Raw genomic sequence first — 19,854 nt, 5'->3', positions numbered from 1 at the left:
CAGTCTTGTTTGCCGGGGGTGATTTACAGACTGTGTCTGCTACCGGGGCTGCTGGACACATTAGGGCAGGTATGCTTATGAAAGGATGCGGCTGTCTGGCACTAAATGACTTTCCAGAGGCCCATCTGAGCCAGACCTACAGGAACCACCCGCCCTCCCCACAACGGCATCTGTCAGTGCATAAAGCCATCATTTGGCCCATCCTGAGAGGAAGACTCCAGAACACAATCTACCCTCCGAGCGACTTCGGTAAACAGAAACTAGAAGTTTCCGTTTCATACTTTGGTGACTTCCATTTGGCTAATTCACTTCCAACATTTCCAGTTGCAATGGAATTCTGCACTGGGGGTTATGGGTAAAAAGTGGTAGTAATCATATTAGAATAAATTGCCCCATTTTCGATCTGCAATACGCTCATTACTCACAGATATTACCAGTTGTAATTTGAATTTCATGTTTTGTCCATTTCTAATACAAATTTAATATATTTACCAACAGTCACTTTTTCTTTCTAATACCAAAAGCCACCAATTCCAAATGTATTTTTTCTTCTGCTTTTTATTATATCCTTTAGTGGTAGAAGAAGAGTCGGGATGACTGTGGACATTAACTTCAATTTGTATGAGTTAACGAAGCTAAAAATCTTACATTTCAAGTCAAAATGAAAATTAAGTTGCTTAATAAAATCTTCTGGAGAGTTCTATGGTTAAAGGAGGATATTTAAATATTCCTTACTGGGGAGGTTCTTAAATTATTGAGCATGTATTTTACATGAAATAGCATTTGTACAAATCCTAGCAAATGAAAGCTAAGTGGAATAATATTAAGTGTACGTACATATGCTATTTGATCTAGAATCTTTTACCACCGTCTGTCCTCAGAAGCATGTGAGGTACTGGGTGTCAGTCTGAAACCTCCGGATGGTTTGACACAAGAGGATGTGAGAGAGAAACCCTTGCAGTGGATGTAAGTGAGGGCAGTTTGGACAGCGAATCCCATCAAATGACAGGACAGGAAAGCTAGTGCACATAAAAGGCACAAAGAAAATTCGGTGGCTACTTAAAATGCCCAGAAGCAGCACTCAGAAGCTTCTGCCAGAGGACATGCTGGGGTTGGATTTCAGTTACATTTTCTACCTCTGTGGTCATTAGCAGAGCTTCCCACGAGGGCCCCACAACCCTCTGCTGCGCTGTTTTGCTAATGTGGGGGATTTTCTGAAATGTTATTCTCTGCCTTCAAACATTTTAAACAAAATTTGCTTGTTAGGATTACCTCATATATTTTGTAGGGATAGAAATACTTACGTAGATGTATTACATTAAAAGACAGGGCAAGACTTAATTCATGTGTGTACGCATGCATGTGTATGTGCACACATCTGTGTGTGGGGATGTGCCCGTGGGTGTTCAGGTAGAAGCTAGAGAAGGATGTTAGAGATCTCCCTCTATCAGATTCCACCTTCTATTGTTTGAAAGGGTCCCTCACTGGACCAGAACTCATGATTGCAGCTAGGCTTGGAGGGCATGGGAGTTGCTTGTCTCTATCGGGTTGCAGGCACACACAGCCATGTTTGCTTTTATGTGCATACTGGGGATTCAAACTCATGTCCTCTGGCTTGTAAAGTAAATATTCTCACCCACTAAGCCATCATCCCAGCCCCCAAAGTATAGACTTTACACTGATTTAGAAGAAGTAAAAATAACGTCTCTAAAGTCTTTCCTAGTACCTACAATTTCTCTTATATGATGAGGTTAGTGTTCATCCAATAGCCCTGACACGTAATTTATAACACTGAATTCCAGGGGCTATCCTCTCTGTTCAGTGAACCCTACTACTTGCAGAAATAATGATTTTTTAAAATGTGTCTCTATTGGGACAAAATTATGGACATTCTTGAGTTTAATTCATTATGCCATTCTTAGACATGTAATGTTGGGCACAAAACACTTAAGATAGCTCTGATTGGAAAACGCAGAAGAAAACATTTACAAATGGTAATGAGCTTGGGGTTTCCATGCCAATTTCCACTAAATCTACAGAGTATTAATATACTTTTATCCCAACCTATTTCATTTCATTCTGTTACAGCTACTCCCTTGCTTCGGTGATACACGTGGGACCAGATAAGTAGTGTATTCATTAATGCTATAGAGGAAGGCAAGGGTTAAATAAATAAGAAATCAAATTAATATCCAAGCCTAAATGTTTTAGCAGAAGCAAGGAATCGCTTTAATCGCTCAAGTCAATACAGGTTAAGATAATAAAATAAACTCCTAAATTCTCTCCTTTTTCTAGTGCTTAATCTGTCTTTCAGAATTTTTTTTTTTTTTATAAAAGATACCATCAGTTTTGCCTCGGCCCAGCTGTGATGAAAATTTACTCTGTGTATGACAGGACAAGAGATGAACTATATGAAAATACTTAAGCCGAGCTCCTGGGTGGCTTATTGAAATTTGAAAAGCTTAAGACTCATTTAAAAGCAGCTGCTGGCTGATCATGTTGAGGCCAATAACCACTAAATCTCTCATTTATCGGAGCTCTGTGTTACTTGGCAAGCTAATGCTAGCCAGCTGACTAGATTAATATATGGTCAAAAGATAACTGTATACTGTTTGTTAATTTTATTGCCAAACTCTCTTTAATGAAGCTGTTATTTTTGCAGATGAGTATGCTGTCTTGATTTAAAAGACTCAAGTCTTGAAATGGATTTGCCTTTTTTTTAAGGTTATATATTTATTTAAGTCACTGATAAAGAAGAAATGGGCATGATAACTATGAAAGCCTCAGTATTGTTCCCATTGCTGTGGTTCATGATGAGCCCTTGCCCTTGGGACTAGAGGAGGAGAAAGTGCATATCGCTAAGGAGGAGAAACAGTGTCAGGTTGGTGGGTACGATGATGAGGGGAGCCCAGAGAGTCCCGAGTCCTTTCTGTGTAACAATGGAATCGACTCACTGGTCAGGAAACATGTTTAGTACAAGGGGGCTCAGGATAAGAGCAGCATCTTTGCAGCAGCTCATAGAGCTTAAGCAGCTTCAGGAAAGGGGAGTGCACACAGTCTCCCCTCATCTGGTTATCCCAAAGGAGAAGAAACCCTGCTGGCATAAAGCGTAATCAGGGCCTTGGTGCACACACTGTACACGGAAGCCCTGAGTAAAATTTAAGAACAGTAAGAATGCATAAACAGTACAGCCTGCAAGCACCCGAGTTCACACTGTGGTTCTGCCACTGACTCCCTGGGCAAAATATTTGTTTTCTAAGTCTTGTTTTTTTTTTTCTGTTTATAAATGAGAATAATACAAGTGTCTAGTCATAGGATTGGGATTTGATTTTAGGATGCCTGTGTGTGGATAAAGAAAGTATCTGCTCACTTAGCACAATGCAGCCCAGAGGAGAGGATTTCTCTGAATCTTACTACTGGACTTAAATGACATCAGTGGGGCCATGGCACGCAGACGCCTTACAGAACATATGGAACAATAATAACCAGTCATGACAGGGTTTATTATATTTTCCTCATGTTATCTTATTAATCCATATCACACTCAGATTCTCTGGGGTTGTTCTCCTCAGACATTTTGGTCATAGCAATGCAAAGGTAACTAATAAAAATGCATCTTTTTAACTTTTTGCAAAATATGTCCTTCTTAGTTATCTTTTATTCTGAAATCCACTCAAATGTGTAGATAATTAGAGGGACTATTACAATGAAAACCCATGTGCGTCTTGACTTTGTTCTCCAGTTGTTATCATTTTCAAAATTGATTTAGTCACTTTACAACCCAATGTCAGCCCTTCCTTCCCTCCTAGTGCCCCTCACACAACTCCCCCCCCCTTCCTTTCCCCTTCTCTCCTAAGTAACTTTAAGTCCAGATGAGCTGAAAATAAATAGACTTCGGCAAGGCTAAGGTGGAGCAGCCAATGGTCACTATACTGTGCCTTGAACTATTCCTAGTTTAATTCGAAAGCCATTCAGTTCCTCACAGCTCCCTTACAGCAGGTCATTCAAGGCAGCAAAGCCAGGGTGCCCCCCTTTGTGCTCCAAAGCTGGGAGAAAGAATGAAGAGAAATTAAGCCCATGCCTGCCAACTGACAACAAGATGAAGTTCCAACTTGTCCCAGGAGCCTACAGCCCTAACTGCAAAAGCTCAACTGAAGACTGAAGGCAACCGGCAGGCCATCTCCTGGTGGGGGAGAAGCAGTGTGAGTTCCATGCTCACAGAATAAAGTCGGCTGCTCTACTGTACCTCAGACAGTAACTTGGATTGGCTCAAAGCACACTGAGATAAAACCAATGCCCACTTTTAAATCATACGCCATCAACAGGATCCAAAACCAGCCCATTTCCCTCCCACTTCTACTGTAACTTCTTGAAATCTGCCTTCCATTTCTACTGCTTAACAAAAAGCATTCCCCCTTCATGTCCATGAATTCAAAATGGCAACTCTGGAAGCTTTGGAACGCCGCTGTCCTTGTGGTTTCTTTTCCTTAACAATATGAGGTTAGCCTTTCCTCCTTTACTACTTAAACATAGTCCACCCTTGGTGGGTGACACACCTCAGTGTCCTGGCTCTCCCTGTGAAGGATCTGGGCCTCATTCTCACCCACCCCTTCAATATGGCTGTTTCTAAAGGATTGGCCTGAGAGATGGCTTCCCTTTATTATTATTATTACTATTACTATTTTCATTATTACCACTATTAATTATTATTATTACTATTACTATTATCATTATTACCACTATTAATTATTATTATTATTATTGCAAATTTCCTGACCCAGTGTTCTTACTTCTACCTGGACGGCTCAGGGGACAGGCTGACGTCTCCAGCTGTGGCACCTCACAAATCTGGTCTCATGTTCTCTTTGCTGCGCTATTCCAGTGAACTTTCTCACCAAGATCATAAACTGGACATAAATAAAATTTAACCTGCACTTAAATGAAATAAGTCTCAGATCAGAAAGATCAGCCCTCTTTTCCAGCTCCTATATTCAATCGGCTCCAATACTTTTATAATCCGGTCTTTGATTTAATCCCAGAATGCTTTTGATCATAAGCGCCTGTACTTAATGTACCTAGCAATGTGTGTGCCTGTGATGTGTGTGTGTGTGTGTGTGTGTGTGTGTGTGTGTGGTGAGTGAGTGTGGTATGTTTGTGTGTGTGGTGTGTTATGTGATTATGGAGTGTTTGCCTGTGTGTGGTGTGTTATGGTGAGTGATTGTGGTGTGTTTGTGTATGTGTGTATGTGTGTGTGGTATGTGTTTGTGTGTGTTATGTGATTGTGGAGTGTTTGCATGTGTGTGTGTGTGTGTGTGTGTGTGTGTGTGTGTATGTGTGTGTGTGGTGTTTCTATGCTGACTTGTCCTTCAAGAACAGACATTTTTCCCACTGAGACTCATGGTCTTGTCATAGATGACTGACAGATTTCCCTGTCTGCTTTCTCAACTGTCAGCTTCTTTCAGTTCCATCCCATGGGAGGACACTACTACCCATCAGATGCTTATGAAGGACATTTGATATTAACACTCAACACTCCAGTGATGACACATCATCTGAAGACTCAGAAACCTTCAGTGGCATCCTGTCGCCAAGCGTGCTAGACATTCAATATGTCCCATAATGGAGCTTCAGTTAAAATAAAAATCAGCCGGATACTTTCCAATCTTTACCATGCTCTTAGCAAGTGAAATGTTGCTGTTCTTAAAATAAATCCTTTTCTTTTCCTTGTGTATAACTTTTATAGTATTTTACTCACTGGAAAGTGTAATATTTTGCTTTTAATGTGTTTTCAAAAGAGACGTCACTTACCAAGCCAGAGCTCAAATTACCTTGCCAAAGTGTCTAGTGTTTGTTTGAGGCAGTTTCTCAAGTGTCCTAGGCTGGTCTTGAACTTGCTATATAGCCACAGATGCCCATCAGGGTTCTTACTGAGACCCCTGCAAGTACATGCTTTTTGAGGGCGGCCAGACAGTGATAGGATGGTTTGTCCAAAAGCCAGCAAAAACTTACCAAGTTCTTGCTGTTCTGTGACCTGTCAAGTCCTGCTTCTACTCCATGGGGTAAAGGACACATTTTATAAGACAGCAAGCAAGAAGTAAAGTGAAACAAACAAACCAAGGATCATCTCAAGCTTTGGATGAGCCCTGAGGAAAACTTTGCTCTGGTGACATGTGAGATGAGGTCTCAGTCAAGGGTAAGAGCCATGGACAGGAAACTCAGAGAAGAAAGGTCAATTGGAAATGTCACTGAGCTGTGCACAGAGGAGGTGTAGCGGCCTGGGAACTCTGGGAAAGCTGTGGCTAGAAGGTGTGGGCAGAGAACTGTGAGGGGTGAGGTGGCAAAGGCTAACCTTGAAGGTCCAAAGGGGCCAAGCACATGGTGCATACTTCACCCAAAAGCCTTAGAGCAAGAGCAGCATGCTCTAATTTACAGAGGAAAATGGTATCTCTTGCTGCTTGTAGAAAATGGGTCAAGGTAAAGAGTGGAAGCAAGATGAATTGGAAGACTGCATGAGATAAAAGTAGCTGGAATTTGGCACAGGGAGGCAAGGAGGGAGAAAGAGGTTGGATCCATTTTTGGTCTCCATCACATTAAGCAGAGTGCTTTGAATGCGGCAAAGCTTGGTGCATGCGCCTTGATGTGTGTTCAAGACTTCAAAACCAAGTTTTACAGTCTAATTTCTACACTGTCATTTCTCCCTGCTTTGATTCACTTAACAGTGGCTTGCTCTTTCTTCTGCTTTGGTATTTGGAGAAACAAAGCAGGGGTGGGGGAGGACTTCGCCCTGAGAAAACATTGTTGATACCAGAATGTACAGCCAGCTGATAAGGGAAACAAGTGTGGGGGGGGAACAAATGGAAGAATATGGGAGTTTAAGTCTGTGATAAAGTGAAATGGACAGAACTTGCAGATACAGAGGACTATATTATTTAAACAGAACAATAATCACCATGAGTTTGAGCCAATATAGTACAAAATACATATTTTAGGTAATACTAGGTGAGTAAGCAAGAAAATAAAGAGTCTTCAATAAAAACTGCCTACATAGGAAACATGGTGACCAACTTTCATTACAATCGAAGACTTCTCCAGTTTTGACTTACTCTTCTCTGAAAGTATGGGCTCTTCCTTTGCTCCTTCTTACATGACACATCTCTTGATTAGTGAGCTAATACTATCTGAGTAGGAAGGAATGATTACATAATCCTAGAACTCTACATAAATGGCTGTGTTGATTTTAAGGTGGGTCTCTGGGAGGACACCTCACAGCCTGTGCCCATGCACATTCACAACGCACCCCAGTCCCAGTCCCCCGAACAAGGAATTCCACCTAAACTCTCTCAATAGAAGGAAATATCCAAGAGACAAAAAGACCAGCTCTTGTCACTTTCCACCCAAGAAAACACTAACTGGCCCCTGAATTGTGTGAAACTTGGCCCCAGTCGGTGTGAAAACTGGCTGAAATCTGTCTGAAAGGCTGTCTGGGTTTGTCAAAGTAGTCTGTGAACTTTGGCCAAACTTTCTCGGCTCCTGGTCCAAGTCTTGGTTTGCAAAGCAATGTGAAACCACGTGGATTTCAGATGGTGTCAGATTTCACCTTGGAAATTTGGCCTAGCTTTCTAATCAATCATCACCATTAGTAACGATGAAAGCCAACACACCTTTCTGGGAAAGAACACCAAGGACTGGCTGATGACAAGCTAGGCTGGGAACCGCCCCTGCACTTCTGCTGCCAAAAGAACGCACCTCCAAACAGGGACTCTCCCTCTTACCTGGAGAGGCCAAGCTGAGGAATTGTGAGACTGGGTGTAGAAAGACATGATACTCAATGCAGGGAGACATGCCATGTGAAATGTCACCACCGCCCACAGATCAAGGGCTTCTCAGCTCATCATTAAAGGCTACAAGTTCCATTCCATTCCCACCCATGACAGTAGATATCACGGCGCTCCATCTCCTGTAGCAATGATGAACTTTTAGCTTGGAGGTAGTCATCAACTAGGATAACTGTCAAGAGAAGGCCTGCCTACTCCGAGGACCATTATTTCAACAGGAAGGAGCTAAAGAATTGGAAGGAAAGCAAACCAGAATAAAGCCTTTGGCTGGCTCCGAAGAGCATGAGGTGAAGCAAAAGCCTAAACCTTTCCCATCTGCATCAACTATATAGTTTGAAATAGAAATCTGCCCACAGTACTTGTGGATTAAATAATTAACCAACTGCAGTATCTTTTACAGAAAGACCTCCATAGTTTCTCCTTTCAACCTGAACATTTTAAATGTGTTTCCACTGTTAAAAAAAAAAATCTCTCTCCAACCAAATACTCGCTTTTGTGCATAGTGACATGAGAAAATTGAGAGGTATGTCTGAACAGAGTCACTACATCATTGGAACAGTATGTATGTCTGAACATTTGAGTAATGAGGTACAGATGTGAAGCAGAGGGCTTGGCACTACCAAGGCAACAACAAAGCATTTGCCATTGGTCCTGATGGTCAAAGGGGCCAAATCTGAGCCGAGAAGGAAAGGGCCTCCTCCTGCAGTGCTAAGAGTGTTACCCCTTCTATCTGCCTACAAATCTGAAAAAAACAGGAAATTCAAACAAGTGTTATTCAGACGCACGAGGAAGAATAAATATGTAAGATGCATTAATGTTTTTATCTATGCTAGAACATATTTATGCAATAACATGTGAAATTTCATCAGAGGGAAATGCCAAATTCCAGAGAACACCACATGGACTTTATGTTGCAAAACAGTGTGTGTGCATCTAAAACACCTAAAGGCCACTGGAACTACAGATGTTGGATGATTTCAGTAGGTTCATTAATTGTAGAATATTCTATTTGTGGTCATCAAGTTATGATAATACACAAGATATACATATATCTGTTAGTAAGCTGGGTTTTGCTGATGGATGGCTTATCAATTTTGTCAGTTGTTACTAAATCATGCAGCACAAATGGTAATGGTACTCAGTAATTTTGATCTGGAAACTCATTTCCCACCCATGACAAGAAGTAAATAGCTTACCCGAGGCCCCTGATCACCTTGTTCTCCCTGTAGAAAAGCAAAATTAGATGAGAGCATTATCTACGATCAGAATGTGATGCTTTCTAGAAAGGTCCAAACACATCACATCTCATGCCAATATGGAGTTCCAGTAAATTAATCAAATGCCTTTTCTTACCTTATCACCTTTTGGACCAGGTGGTCCCTGAAAAATAAAAGAAGAAAATATTAGCTTTAAATAGAATCCACCCAGATAAATTAGATAAATCTACCCAGTCAGTTGAAACACTTGAGTGAATTGCCGAGAGCCATAGTTGGCAACAGGCTTCTCAAAGAACTTTGCTTTTAAAATTATAATTGTAAAACAATTAGAAAAGGGGGATGCTAATAGATGCACACTAGTACATACATACATATATATCATACATACATATATATCATATGCATCAAATGTGCTAAATGGACTGCCACAAATTAGATAGACATAAGCTAGAGACAACCCTAGTATCAAGGCAAGAAGCCCTGCTGTCACCTATACCTGTCAACAGCCTACACCAACAGCCAGTCTTCCATCTCTGATGGGAGAATTTACCCACCTATGTTCTTGATCTAAATCAAGCCATACACATAGATCTAGTATGTTTTGTTCAACACTTGTGAAATTCATTTATAGTTTTGTACATAACTTTAGACATGTTCTTATGGCTTTATAAAATTCTATATATGACTTATTTATTCATCCTGTTGATGGATACTTGGTTACAGGGGTCTTGGTATTGTAAGCTGCTGCTATGGACACCCTACTGTAAGTGTTTTGATGAAAATATCCATCTGTGTTTCTGGTGTGTATACCTAAAGGTAAGAGGCACATTCATTTTCATCTCAACAGATACTTGCAAGTGGGTTCCTAGTGTGGCACCCAGTTTGTAGAGTTTGTATTTCGACTTCAATATGTCCAGATCACCCCTAATGCTTGATATCTTCTCCTTTTCATCTTACTAGTTCTTGTGGGGTATGGTAATTTATCATTTTTATTTTATATTTATCTAGTGATAAATTGAATAGTTTGGTACACTGTGTAAAGCTTACCCTTGTTTTATTTCAAATGCTGATTTCTCTATCCTATTATCTGGTTTCAATCTGGACAGGGCTTTGTTACATTTATTTTTAGAAGCTCCTGCCTCAAGTTTGTATAAACATTGCTCTTCAGTCATTCTCTGCCTTGCCAATAAAAGCCAACAAGCCAATAAGGAGCTTTAGAGTGGATAGGTGGGACTTCCAATTCTAGGAAGGGTGGAGAAAGAGACAGGAAGTGAAGGAGGGGATCCACAAGGAGAGGTTGAGAAAACCTCAGGAGAAGAGACCTGAAGCAAGAAAGGACGAAGAACTACATATAGTATGGGGACATGTCTGGGAGAAGCCTGACTATCCTGGAGATTTAGATTGAGTAATAACTGCTTGGTATTTGGCTCAAGGAAATTTTAATAAATCTTAGTCTCTCTGTGTGGTTATTGGGGAATTAGCTGGTTAAGAAATAACTGCCATACTAATTTTATGAATCTATACTAATAAATCATCATTCAATGGCTGAATGCCTTTTAAATATACCTACTCAGTATTTTACATTCTTTTCATAAAGAATTATGAGATTTTGTCTTTGTTTCACTAAATTATCCTATCAATATGTTAGAATAAATTACATATTGAATACCACACATATGCTTATAGAGATTTGGAAATCTTTATGTATTCTGAATGTATATGTTTTATTATATGTATTTATTAGAAAGATATTTTCCCATCCTATGTCCTGATTTTACATTCTGTTTAGGTTTTCTTTGTTGTTGTTATTTTTCTCAGGAGGGGGAATGCTAGGGCTTAAACTCAGGGCCTTGAGAATCTATGTAAATGTTCTACTACTGAGCTCCATCCTCAGCCCCTAGGGCAATTTTCAAAGAATAGATATTGTTAATTTTTAAAAGTTAATAAAACATTTTTCTCTTTATTGTTATGCTTGCCATGGAAGTAAGAAATGGACAGCTATTCTAGATCAGGAAGAAATGTTTACTCTACAAGCGAAAAGGTTAATTATTGCATCTTTCAGATGTGAGTGAGAATTCATTGAGAACTGATTTTATGGGAGGTGAAAGTCAGGATGGTTTTTGTCCCCTGGTGGTTATCAAGTTAACTGAACGCTGTTAACTGAAAATGGCATCTTTTCCCCATTGTGGTTCTGGGTTACCTTCCTCATAAATCAGGTGACCACATGTGTACATAACGTTTCCTTGAAGGAATTTCTCATTGTTGAGAGCCTGTCTATTCTTCTAGTTAGAAAAACTATTTCTAGAGGCATCAATTAAGCTGTCTATCCTAATTCTTAATAACGAAGTCCTACTTTGTGGTTCAGCACAGTCCGAGGAAGTGGAATGTCTTGTAATTATCTCCATAGTCTTCATGTACAGTGGGGCTCAGACATACGAACAAACCCAGGCAGGAAGTAAGGCCAAGAGTCTATCAGCAGAGCGCCACGTCACAGCAGGTAGGGACATGGGACTCCTGCTCTGATAAAATGCCACTTTCTGCTGGGTGTTGGCCACAGCAGAATGGCACCGAGTCCTTTCTCTTCATAGTTATCCCGTGTTCCACTTCAGAAGTCTAGCATTCTCACATCACTGGGAGTTTCTACTGCTTGTTCTAAAACAACAGCTTTATCATTGTCTGTCTTGTGTTAGCATCCAAAATCACTGGAACTAAGTTTATACACCGTGTGGCTCTCTTTATTGTTTAGGTAGCATGCCTTTTCAGTGAGACCTGTGAAGTTACCCTGAAACCTCCAACAGCATCATGTCTCTCATTCTGCTTATTTTCTCGTCCACGAGGAACTGTAAGTTGCTATTACATTTCATCTTCCCCCACATGCACTGAAGAATTAGGACAGTCCTTTTAGAGATGCCAAAAAAATGAAACTCAGATCTTTTCAGTGTGAGGCCTCTTGGAAGTGAGCTGTCCAGGATTTTAATTCATTCTGCATGACTTTAAATACCACGACCATGTAGCATAGACACGGAACTTGATTCTCGGAATCACCCATGTGTCTGGTGCTTGCCCTCAACATGTGACTTCTAAAATGGCCTCGGCTGCATATCTCATGTCACAGACATGGGCCCTCAAGTTGTAGGTTCTGACTGAGCAGAAAAAAAAAAAAAATAGAAGGCAGAGAGGGTAGCAGGAAACAGAGCTAAGGTCATACAGTTACCTTCATCAGACCCTTTCCCTTTATCCTCCAGATAATTTTATAAGTAGAGGGAAGCTAAGAAAATTATATTTTAGTGTTTTCAGTTGACATTTAATGGACCTATTAATATCTTCAGCAAATAAAGCAATAAAAAATGAGAAACACTAAGACTGAGAATATCTGTATTTTTTTTTAAAAAATATAGATGCTACAGTTGTAGAGGTTGGGTATTGTTTTTGGTAGAGCACAGGGGAGCTAAGGGAAAGAGGGATGAAAGGAATTTACTATCAGAAGTTCTAGGAAGATTGCAGCGCTGATGGAAGTAGCATATTCAAAAGCTGTATTTTGAACATACATTTGCTGAATGTCTATCTAAAGTTTATCATTTTTTTAAACCATGGTTAAAGGACATTGTAGTAACGGTTGATTTAGAAACATGTTGTACCCATCTCCAACAAGGCTAGATCATGCATTTCTAAAGGCAAACATGTCACCAAGGTTAAGTAAGACAGACTCCTAAAAAACCCAAGGACCTATCAGTCAGCTGTTGCTGTGGACTCTTCTCCACCTCTTCCCTTACCTCTCAAAGGTTCCCCTTTACACTTCTGCATGGGTTTCTAGTGAGATCTCAGTGGAGCAGACCTAAAGGGCCTTTGGGTTTGGGGCATAATCAATGTCAAAGCTTTTCTGAAATCCCTTTACTGTGGGGGACAGAAGTGAATCTTTTGGAAATCCAATGTCAAATGTCAAATCCACACAGGTTGACTAGTGCCAGAATGCCCCATGTAGGATACCTAGTTCATGAACACATGAAAATCTGCAACAAAAATTGAACAGTTACTACTGTTGCTCAAAAGCAGTGTTTCCAAGCAAATAGCATGGCACCGCACATCTGCTAAGCTCTCCTAACAGCCGTGGTAGCTGTTAGGGGCATACAGCCCCTATGCCTGCACTAAGGGCGGGCAGCCAGGAGGGCAGTCTTCTACCAGGGCTGAAATCCAGCTCTTTTTGAGAAAATATGGGCTCACTCTGAAGAACTCAGTGGGCTACCCCAAAGGACAGTGTTTCTAACTTTGGGAACCATGGTGCTTTTCTAAGTCAAAACTGCTGCAGCAAAGGAGGTTTGTCTGAGAAGCCTTTGGTCCTGCCAGGGATCGATGCTCCGGTGTAGAAGAATGTCAGGGTGGGGAGGGGGGAGGGGGTGCGTGGAGGTGGGAGCACCCTCATAGAAGCAGGGGGAAGTGGTGCGGTAGGGGGTTTATGGAGGGGAAACTTTGAAAGGGGGTAACATTTGAAATGTAAATAAAACACACCTTTTTTTTTTTTTGCTGTAATCACAGGAGGTTTATTTGGAACCAGCATGCTGGGATCAAGGCTCATATCCCACACAGGGATAGAGGAGTTCGACCCCAAGAAGCTGGGAGAGGAGATATTTAAAGGAAAAAACCACAACCCAAAAGGCACACCCATTTTTTTAAAAAAGGAAAAAGAAGAGGGAGTTGCTCTGATATTGAACATTTAAAGTTCAGGTTGGCCCGGAGCTCATTTTTTCTTCATTTTACAATTTTTTTATAAACCCTTATTAGTACTAAAAGATAGACAGTGATGATATAACTTAATGGTTCTAATCATTTCACTTAGGAAATAAAAGGTCTTTATTTTATATGTATGAGTGTTCTCCTATGCTATACAGATCACCACAGGTGTACCTGGTCCCCGTATTATAGTCAATTCTGATCTGCCATGTGGATGCGGGGAACCAAACATGGGTCCCTTGCAGGACAGCCAATGAGCTTAACTACTAACGTGTCTCTTCAGCACCAGCTTGAGATATTTGTAAGTGGCATCTTGCTGTTACAACTATACAATCTTTTTTAAAAATCATTTTATTGGATATTCTCTGTATTTACATTTCAAATGTTATCCCCTTTTCCCCATTCTCATCCCCCCTCCCCTTGCTTCCATGAAGATGTTTCCACTCCCAACCACCCTCTCCCACCTCAGCACCTTGGCATTCCCCTACACTGGGAAAAGGAGCCTTCACTAAACCCAAGGCCTCTCCTCCCATTGATGCCAGACAATGCCATCCTCTGCTATATATGCAACTGGGGCCATATAGTATCTTTAGCAAACTAGTAGAATATCAATGGCTATTCAATAACTAATCAAAAGTCACCTTTGTTGCTAAAACAAAGCTGAAATCAATGGAAAGAAAGTGTGTAAGAGTAACTGTGGGTCACAGCTTTGTGTCAGGCTGTTGGAGACATGTCTGTCACTTCTGGAATGTTGCATAAGGCCCACTTGTATAAAGGCTTAAGGATTACCAGAATTGTTTCTAATTATTTCTGTATAATGAGCTTTTCATTACATAAACACAGAAAGACATGAATAAAGTTTGTGTCTATCATTACAACCTAGTGGGACACTCTCTAGAGCATGGGTTCTCAGCGTCACTAACGCTGAGACCCTTTAATACAGTCCCTCATGTTGTGGTGACCCCCAACTGTAAAAATATTTTGTTGCTACTTCGTATCTCTAATTTTGTTGTTGAGTTGTGGATTATAGTGTAAATGTCTGATATGCAGAATATTTGTTTGATACGTGACCCCCCAAAAGGGGGTCCAGACCCACAGGTTGAAAACTGTTGCTTTATACAACTATTTGAATGTAACTGACTCATTCCAAAGGGCAGATAAAGGCATGGCAAACTAGTTCCTGCTCAAATAACGTTAGAGTAATAATTTGTAGCCACCACCTGTTTTTTTGTTCCAGCTCCTGGATATGGGTCCAGGATTTTGGTAGCCCCAAGTCTATTTCTACCCAAATAGCTGAAGTGTTAGTACTTAGTCTTATTGTCTAATTCCATAAAAACCAAACAGAAGGCAAAGGGAGGACCAATGGAAGATCTTTAGAAAATGCCGGATGACATTTCAGTTTGCATTAAAGTGAATGAGGCAGTCAGAGAGAGAAAGGAGTGGGCTATGGGAGCCCAGGGTCCCAGCAGTGGCCCTTTACTCATTTGATCTGTACCTCTAATTACTTAGAAATGGGAACAATCAAATAATCATGAAAAAACATTCTGTTGGAGGGGAAAAAGCATGCAGCATGCTCTAGGACCCCCAGGCAGCCAGTCACCACAGGAGGAGGGGCTGGTGAGCCCTGTGCCTGATATTCATACGTAAGTTGATTTTTCAGTCTTGCAAGATAGCTTAACTCTTTGAGTATTCCTTCCATTGCTATAGAATTAGAAGGATGAACAGGGCATTGTGGCTGTCAGTTGGTCAGTGGCCTCCACATCTGGAGGAGGGGTATATTGGGAGGGGTATGTGGAATGATCCGTGGCAGAGCTTTGAGAAAGAGAGAAGGCCCAAGAACTGGAGTTGAAAGGCAGTGTTGCAATTGACTTGTCAAAGTTGGCCCAGGATAAAGGGGGAGGCAGGGCGTGTGAAGGGCTTGAGACAAAAGGGAAGGACATGTGTAAGGCTGAGGGGACACTATGCTATCCCTGAAAGATGTGGAGTTGGGGGTGGAAATAGGGAACAGCATAAAAGAGGAATTGCAGAAGGCTGGTTGGCCACACTCGGGTGTCTGCGACAGACCCTGTCATCATCAGCTTCAGTGTGGTGAGAAGATGGGGTGTGTCTGCTCTGTGCCACTCAGAGTGTGGGGTGTTAACAGTTCCTGGAGAGCTGTTGTCTTGGTCCTGGGAGGGAGAAAGGCATTTGGAAATAAGGTGAAGCCAAGTTCTAGATTTCAAAGACACTTCTGACACTGAACCAACGAGAGGGGATGACGGAATGGCTATGACAGGCCACGGACAGATCCTGGCTGCTCTAAGAAGTCCTACTTATTTGAAAGCTTGAAGTTTGGTAAAGCTGTTGAAAACCACTGGCCTGAGCTAGTTCAACCCATGCGAAGAGTTATTGCAAGGGCAGGTGACTCAGATGTAGTTGAAATCTGGATTTAGGGTTGTATTTTAAATCTAGACTATTGATTGCTTTCGTTGGCCTGATTGGAAATGGGAGTTTGGAAAGGGCACAGAGAGGCAAGGAAAGGACAGAGGGAGAGAGTAGAAGAGAGAGAAGGAGAGGGAAACTAAAGAGAGGAGAGGAGGGACCAGTCTTGTATTACTACTAAGTAAAGGGTCCACACAAGAATCCAAAGTAGTGGCCATGGTGTGATACTCTCTACGGATTCTGAGATCTTCAGCACATTATGGGGCCACCACCAAAATGTCACCCACTTTGAATTTTAACTTCTAGGCAGAGTGTGCCTTTACTACATTTCTATTCCTCTCGTTCTAAAGGTGAAAACTGCACACAAGTTCCTATGTTTTAAATGCCTATCTCCCTAGCCTCTGAGGGAGGAGATGGTTCTCTCCTGAGAACAGCACCACCGAAGCAGAGTGGATGGCGGATCTGGGTCTTCTCCCCGTGGGCTCCGGAGTTCTTACAACAATACGTTATTGATGCTTATAGTTTCCCGGGGAGGAAGGAAACGGGAGAAAAAGTTTTTCTGGTGTAGAATTAAGGCAGTGCCTCAACTGTACTGATTGTTGACATCTGTCTCCCCACATGTGTATTTAATTGGCCTCTTAGGAAGGAAGCTGCATAAACAAACTGCACAGTCACATTTTTAGCTTGTCTCTGAAACCTCAGAGAAATGACATAGCAAATAACATTGACATTTGAGAATCTAGTACCCTTTTGAAACACGAGAACACTAAATAATTAGATGGCAATTATTTCTGTATGTGTGTGTGTGTGTGTGTGTGTGTGTGTGTGCATACGCATGCACATGTGTACATGTATGCTTCTGAGTAACATGTTTAATTGTGTTAGCACCGATTTTGCTATAAAAAAATGAGAACCTATTTTCTCCCATGTATATGCCAACCTTTAATTCATGCATAAGCTTTTATTTTGTTAGTATAGGTACAGGTACAGACACAGGTATATAATTTTGGGGATATCTTAAAATGTTTCATAAGTTTAAAATAAAATTATTTTGACTTATAGCTTTTTAACTTTACAAAGACATTGAGCTAGTAATATATAAATCTTAAATTTTTCCTGATTTAAAATTATGCTGTCTAAAGGCATAGGTAAAATATGTGACTTATAACTTATAAAATTCATTTACAATTTATTTTTTAAGTGTTTCAGCAAAAGTCAAAGGAAAATACAAACCTCAGAAGTGTTATTTTCAAAAGGAAGAATGTAAACTAAAAGTATCCTGGTGGTCAGGAACCTGAGCTCTCAAGTCCCAGATCTAGACTGAAAATGAGGCTGTGTATAATTTTGGGCAGGCTAATTAGTCTTGCTGGCTTTCCCTTTGTTAAATGGGGAAGGGATAGTGCCCCTCCTTGTCAAAAACAAAACAACTTACAAATGAGTAGCCTTCCGAAGCTGGTGATTATTAATAACCCACTTTAATCTTATGTTTGATGGGAAACGAAAAGTAAAATTAGGTTTTGAAATATTTGAGGCAAGAAGAAGCCAAACATACAGAACTCCCTAAAGCAAAATGAACCATGGGAAACATTCCGGGATGGGTGGTGGGAACGTTTGAAGACAATGCAGATTGAATACGATTTGCCTTTGTGGGCTGTTGCCCAGTCAAAACCAAACTAAACCTGTGGCCTCGTCCCTTTCACAACTAACATGAAACTGGATGTTAATCTGAGCACAGATTAGGTACTCAATTAAGTGTGCCAACCTGAAATGGATGTATGTGTGAGAGAAAATCCAATAAAAGCCTTGGAGTTCAAAACAGCAATGTGTGGAAGAAGCAAAGGAGAAGCCAGTTCCCCGGCAGGAGAGCTGCGGTTATCCGGTACCGTCCAGCTCCACAAGGCCTGGGATGGGACTATGGCAACAAGCGGATTTGCAGCTTTCGACTTCACACCTTTCATTCTGCACTGAAGATTAAAACCAAGCAGAAGGGGTGGTGGTTGTGGACTTAACCCAAAATGTAAAACATAAAAACCAGCCCTGCTTGGTTGAAAACTAATTTTTACAGTTATTATTTCTTGGGCATTTTTCTGTGGTGAGACTGTAACTACAAGGTCTTTTATGATGTCTGTTTGGGTCCTGAACAGCAGACCGTGTGTGCCCACGATCGGTCCGAAATCACAAACAGCTGCCGTAAGGAAGCAATTAATGGCAACAACTCTAACACTCAAAGGCAAACTTGGGAAAATTCAAACATTGCAAAAGTAAGACTGGGGTAGCTCAGTGGAGTTAGGGCTTGTGAGATGGTGGGACTTGGGGCCATTTTCTCTGCCTTGCTTTTCTTACTCTCCCTATGGTCATTACTGTTCTTGCCAACCAAACACGAGACCCACCCCCCCTTCTCCCAACATTGGTCTGTTGTGTCTCTAAATGCTTTAAGACTGTGCAAATGCCTCTGACTTTGAATGTGGCTCCCCCTCCGCCTTGCACCTTATTTCTAAAAGGTCAAACAAAATGAACCCCATGGTGAAAGATCTGGAATGCTAAATAGTGCTTTTGTGGAAAGAAAGTATAACCCCGTGCCAGCTGCCATAGGAGCCCCCACGACCTCACCCCGAGCACGAGGCCTCCCATGTTCAGTAGGACTCAGATGCATTGAGAATATAACTCAAATGGATTCAGATACAGCGGTTTCTTCTTTGTAGTTAGCATACAGAATAATGGGTTTCTTTAGTCGCATCACTGAAGCTTACACATTAGTCTGGTGCCCATGGCTCTTTCCAGACACCCAGCTCTGTTGCTGCACTGTCTCCCTCTCTACTGTCAAATTCTCTCTATATATCCTCCCCCCACACTTCTTTTCCTTTCCTTATTCCCTCCCCAACTCTGTCTCTGTGTGTGTGGTGCATGAATGTGTCTGTGTGTGGTTAAATCCGGATTCTGTATAGTACATTTTCCTCTAAGCCCTGGGTTTAATTTACAGCCACCTAGTTCATCATGTTTCCTAATATTCTGCCCAAACATCATTTTTTTTTGTTCAAGTGATTTAAGGCTTGTTTGAAAACCACTTGACTTCTTTGCTTCATTTGTCGTATCATATAAAGCAGCTCAGACTCTATGAAATGCAACTGAGCACAACCCAAAGATGAGGGTCAACCAGACAGTCGGAAGAATGAAAACCAAGAGCCCACCCAAAGTTAAAAATAACTTTAAAACATTAAAAAAAATAACAACCTGACTCTCAGGGCTTGGCTATGCTTCTTGATTGGCTTCCAGCGTAAGTAGAATCTCCCTCATGCCGGCTGATAGCCAACATGACTGCGGAGCTTTTCCCATGAGTGTCAACTCCCAGAGCTTCACATTTAGATTCTTTATTCTCATCACCCTGCTCTCCAGAGGGTGGAGGGGTGGAAGAAGACATCACACCTACAATGTGCTTGCCTTCTGCCCAGCCCAGTCCTTTTTTTCTTACTTGTCGCCACTACCAGTAGGAGCATCCCGTCCTTTTGTGTCTCCCCCACCATCTTCAAGAGAACAAATGTGCCCTTTCCTGACACTAAGGGGAAGACACATTGCCTTTGCCCACTATCGTCTCCTGTTCATGTCCTATCTTCTTCCTTACTGTTTCCACTAGCTTCCCTAAAGAACAAATTAGT

The 19,854-nt window shown here is 41.3% G+C and overlaps 1 protein-coding gene across 1 annotated transcript in view; it reads right to left on the bottom strand.

Annotated features, from left to right (window-relative positions):
- COL25A1 (collagen type XXV alpha 1 chain) overlaps positions 1 to 19,854 on the bottom strand; it is a gene marked incomplete at both ends in the record, with an annotated part of 368,416 nt that overhangs the window by 127,490 nt on the left and 221,072 nt on the right. Inside the window, 2 exons of the mRNA XM_080916476.1 lie at positions 9,032 to 9,058; positions 9,189 to 9,215. Of these exons, the coding sequence (XP_080772602.1) occupies positions 9,032 to 9,058; positions 9,189 to 9,215 (54 nt within the window). The remainder of the gene's footprint in view (positions 1 to 9,031; positions 9,059 to 9,188; positions 9,216 to 19,854) is intronic.

The sequence above is a fragment of the Micromys minutus genome (assembly GCF_963924665.1).
Source record: "Micromys minutus genome assembly, chromosome: 4".
NCBI classification, from domain to species: Eukaryota; Metazoa; Chordata; class Mammalia; order Rodentia; family Muridae; genus Micromys; species Micromys minutus.
The sequence above is the reverse complement of the archived record's forward strand: the minus strand, read 5'-3'. Positions and strand labels throughout refer to the sequence as shown.